General features: G+C 41.2%; 1 protein-coding gene across 2 annotated transcripts in view; it reads left to right on the forward strand.

Moving 5' to 3' along the window:
* LOC113805009 (FYVE and coiled-coil domain-containing protein 1) overlaps positions 1–5000 on the forward strand; it is a 22907-nt gene that overhangs the window by 10593 nt on the left and 7314 nt on the right. Inside the window, exons 9-14 of one of the 2 annotated variants that reach the window (XM_070117506.1) lie at positions 206–262; positions 802–957; positions 1987–2040; positions 2689–2832; positions 3835–4026; positions 4487–4678. In XM_070117506.1, the coding sequence (XP_069973607.1) occupies positions 206–262; positions 802–957; positions 1987–2040; positions 2689–2832; positions 3835–4026; positions 4487–4678 (795 nt within the window). The remainder of the gene's footprint in view (positions 1–205; positions 263–801; positions 958–1986; positions 2041–2688; positions 2833–3834; positions 4027–4486; positions 4679–5000) is intronic. The other variant, XM_070117507.1, reaches the window with a different exon arrangement.

A 5000-nucleotide genomic window follows, 5' to 3' on the forward strand; every position in this document is an offset into this window, starting at 1 on the left:
GTGTGGCTCAGTTGCTTTCACTCTCCCTCTGTCCCCTTCTCTCCTTCTCCCTCCCTTTCTCCCTCTCCCTCCCTCCCCCCTTCCCTCTCCCTCTTCCTCTCTCCTTCCCCTTCTCCTTTCTGTAATGATTATTTAATAAGTATGTAATGATAATTTACTGATGATGTAGTAGTGATGCTATGATAACTTTCCATACATCTTGCAGGAGCAATGTCGAGCTTTGGAGACTGAAAAAGCTCAGAGTCACTTGGACATTAGAAAGGTGAGTATCAATATAAAGAGAGAGAGAGAGAGAGAGAGAGAGAGAGAGAGAGAGAGAGAGAGAGAGAGAGAGAGAGAGAGAGAGAGAGAGAGAGAGAGAGAGAGAGAGAGAGAGAGAGAGAGAGAGAGAGAGAGAGAGAGAGAGAGAGAGAGAGAGAGAGAGAGAGAGAGAGAGAGAGAGAGAGAGAGAGAGAGAGAGAGAGAGAGAGAGAGAGAGAGAGAGAGAGAGAGAGAGAGAGAGAGAGAGACGAGAAAACAGATGAGGGAAGAGATTTTATTAATGATAACATGTATAATTTCCAAATGAGAGAATAGAGATAATTAAATAAAATGAATAAATAGAGATACTGAAATATAATAAACAAATAGAGATAATCAAACAAATTGAATTAACTGAATTAATAGAGATAATTGAATATATTGAATGTATAGAGATAATTAAACAAATTGAATAAATGGAGATGATTAAACAAATTGAATGAATAGAGATAATTAAATAAACAAGATAATAAAGATGATTTCCCCATTCTCTCATGGCAGATTATGGAAGCGGAGGAGAAACTCAAGCAACAAGTGTCGTCTCTGAGTCAGAGAGAAAAGGAATATGCAAGTTTGATGGAAGAACTGAAGTCGCTTCAAGAGAAATACGAGGAGAGAGAAAATGTTTTGAGGATTGCGAATGAGAGGGTGGGGCAGGTAAGGCTGAATAAGAGAGATGGAGAGGAAAAGGGAGAGGGAGAGGAAGGGGGAAAGAGAGAGAAGGAAATGAAAAAGAATAGAGAGAAAGGGAAAGAAAGAGGGAGAAGGAGAGGAAGAAGGAGAGAGAGGCAGAGAAAAAAAGAGAGAGAGAGAGATAGAGAGGAAGAGGGAGAGAAGGAAAGGAAGAAGGAAAGAGAGGGAGAGAGAGAGGAGGAAAGGAAGAAGGAAAGAGAGAAAAGGAAAGAAGGAGAGAGAGGAAGAGAAAAAGGAAGAGAGAGAGAGATAGAGAAGAAAAGGGAGAGAGAGAGGAAGAAGATGACAGAGAGGAAGAGGGAGAGGAAAAGGACTAGGAAGTACAAGAAGGATAGTGAGAGGGAGAGGGAGAGAGAGGAAGAGAGAGAGAGGGAGAGGGAAAGAGAGATAGAGAGAGAGAGAAAGAGGAAGAGGAAGAGGAAGTAAGAGAGAGGAAGAGGGAGAGAGAGAGAGGAAGAGGGTGAGAGAGGGAGGAAGAGGGAGAGAGAGAGGAAGAGAAAGAGAGAAGAAGAGAGAGAGAGAGAGTGAGGAAGAGAGGGAGAGAGGAAGAATGAGAGAGAGAGGTAGAGGAAAAGAAAGAGGGAGAGAGATAGGAAAAGGGAGAGAGAGAGAGAGATGGAAAGGAAGCGGGAGAGAGAGGAAGAGGTAGAGAGAGAGGGAGGAGAGGAAGAGAGAGAGGGAGAAGGCGAGGAAGAGGGATAGAGAGAGAGAGAGAGAGAGGGAGAGAGTACAAGAGAGAGAGAGAGGGGGAGAGGAAGGGAGAGAGTTTTCAGTTTTGATAATGAGATTGTTACAGTTATTTTTTTTTATAGTCCGAAGTAAGAAATGATGTAATAAAATGAAAAAGATATTAATGATTTAGATACGTATATATAAATCTTTAGGTACAGTTACAATATGTAATATAAGATTATAGTATTACTAATTCATTTATCTTTGAGTGTATTTTCACTTTTATTTTGTATTATTATAATTTATTGAATTTACTTACAGCTGGAAAATAGCGAGAAAGAGTCACAGAATAAATTAAGTACGGCAGTTATGATGGTAGGTTGCCAGTTTATCTTTTTTTATTTTTATCATGAATATTATTACCCTTTTCATTATTATTGTATTACTATAATTATCATTGTTATTGTTGCTGTTAATATTATTAATATTATCATTAATATTATCATTTTTATTTTTAATGTGATGATTATGATTATTGTCAGTATTAATTTGGGTATTATTATTATTGTTATTATTATTGTTACTGTTATTATCAGCTTAAATTTTGTTGTTTGCATATATTTTTGTATAACATGATGAGTAATGTGATTTTTTCCTCATTCTAAACACATACACACATATACCCTTACATGCATATCTACATATATACTTATATATATACATATACACACACATACCTGCATATGCATGTACATGCACATGTACACACACACGCACACGCACACGCATACGTACACGCACACACACACGCACATGTACACACACACATGCACACACACACATGCACACACACACATGCACACACACACATGCACACACACACACACACACACACACACACACACACACACACACATACACACAAACACACACACACACACACACACACACACACACGTTTTCACATACCCCCTCAACACACACAAATGTACACACATCCCCCCCCCCTCCTTGCCCCCACAGGCCTCAAAACTGAAAAGCCTCCATATGGAAGTAAGCGCAGAATGTGACCAGTTGAAGAAAGAAGTAATAAGCGGAAGAGAAGAAATGGAAAGAATGATGAAAGAGCTGGAGAGGAAAGAAGCAGAGAGAGCAGAAAAACAGGAGGTAAGAGGGAGAGAGAGATCGAGAGGAAGAGAGAGAGCAAGAGGGAGAGAGAGAGAGAGAGAGATTCCTTTAATGCCATCTTTATCAGTGGCTTCCTTTATTCCTATATTTATCCCATTCTTTATTCCCATCTTTATCCCTTACGCCTGTTATCGTTTGTTGCTTCCACCCATCTTCACCTGTCCCTTTGAGTTCTGCCCTTATTCCCTTTATTATCTGTTACTTCCTCTATTCCTATTTTCATTTGCTAATTCACCAATTCCCCTATTCCAATCTTCATTCTTTTGAATTGTTCATTCCCATCTTCATTTGCTAATTCATTCTTCCCCTCTTCCCTTCCGTCTCTTATTCGCATCTTCATCCTTCCCTTCCCTTCTTACCATATTTATCACCTCCATTCCTTCTTCCCATCTTCATCCTTCCCTTCCCTTCTTCCCATATTTATCACCTCTATTCCTTCTTCCCATCTTAATCCTTTCTACCCTTCTTCCCATCTTCATCCTTTGCTTCCCTTCTTCCCATTTTTATCACCTCTATTCCTTCTTCCCATTTTTATCACCTCTATTCCTTCTTCCCATTTTTATCACCTCTATTCCTTCTTCCCACCTTCATCCTTTGCTTCCCTTCTTTCCATATTTATCACCTCTATTCTATCTTCCCACCTTCATCCTTTGCTTCCTTTCTTCCCATATTTATCACCTCCATTCTTTCTTCCCACCTTCATCCTTTGCTTCTCTTCTTCCCATATTTATCACCTCCATTCCTTCTTCCCATCTTCATCCTTTGCTTCCCTTCTTTCCATATTTATCACCTCCATTCCTTCTTCCCATATTTATCACCTCCATTCCTTCTTCCCATATTTATCACCTCCATTCCTTCTTCCCATCTTCATCCTTTGCTTGCGTTTTTCCTATATTTATCAACTCTATTTCTTCTTCCCACCTTCATCCTTAGCTCCCTTCTTCCCATCTTCATCTGCTAATTCCCCCCTTCCACTTCCAGGCTTGGCGACAGAAAGCCGAGGCTCTCACGGAAGCCGAGTCTCGAATCTCGGCCCTCGAGGACGACCGGAAGAGGCTAGAGGAGGCACTCAAGGAGAAGGAAAAGGAGGATGAGGAGAGGAGAGAGAGGGAGGAGATGGAGAGGGAGAAGAGAGAAGAAGAGGAGAGGGAGAGAGTCAGGGTGGAAGAGGAGGTGAGATGTGTCCATATATATATATATTTTTTTATATAAAGAGAGAGAGAGAGAGAGAGAGAGAGAGAGAGAGAGAGAGAGAGAGAGAGAGAGAGAGAGAGAGAGAGAGAATGAGTGAGTTACCTGTAGCAAGACAGATGTGCTTGGAAAGAGCATGAGCGATGAGAGCTTTTATTTACTAAGTTTGCCAATGTTAGGGTTTTTTATGATGAACTTAGAGTATTTAACATATTGGTTTAAAACCCCACACAACCCTGACATTTTAACTACTGTTGAGACAGTCCTCAGTCCTGATTTCCCTGCCACCTATAGGAAAATAAACAGCTACATATGTGACGGGCCGGTTGGCAATTTTTAGTGCCATTGCTGTTTGTTTCCTTGAGAACGATCATTATTCCAACCATCCCCATCTTCCCATCTTTGTCCCTTCTATTCCTTCAATCACTAATTCCACTTCCAGGCTTGGCAGCAGAATGCCGAGGCTCTCTCTGAAGCTGAGTCTCGCATCTCGACTCTCGAGGACGACCGGACAAGGCTGGAGGAAGCACTCAAGGCGAAGGAAAAGGAGGACAAGGAGAGGAGAGAGATGGAGGAGAGGGAGAAGGAGAAGAGAGAAGAAGAGGAGAGGGAAAGAGGCAGGGTGGAGGAGGAGGTGAGAGAGAGAGAGAGAGAGAGAGAGAGAGAGAGAGAGAGAGAGAGAGAGAGAGAGAGAGAGAGAGAGAGAGAGAGAGAGAGAGAGAGAGAGAGAGAGAGAGAGAGAGAGAGAGAGAGAGAGAGAGAGAGAGAGAGAGAGAGAGAGAGAGAGAGAGAGAGAGAGAGAGAGAGAGTGTGTGTGAGAGAGTGTGAGAGTGAGAGTGAGAGAGAGAGAGAGGCAGGGTGGAGCATGAGGTGATTATATATTATATTATGTATTGCATCCTCTAATTATTTATCATTATCATTGATTGTTATTATTATCTATTATTATCTAATTG

Source organism: Penaeus vannamei, chromosome 40, assembly GCF_042767895.1.
Source record: "Penaeus vannamei isolate JL-2024 chromosome 40, ASM4276789v1, whole genome shotgun sequence".
In the NCBI taxonomy this organism is placed as follows: domain Eukaryota; kingdom Metazoa; phylum Arthropoda; class Malacostraca; order Decapoda; family Penaeidae; genus Penaeus; species Penaeus vannamei.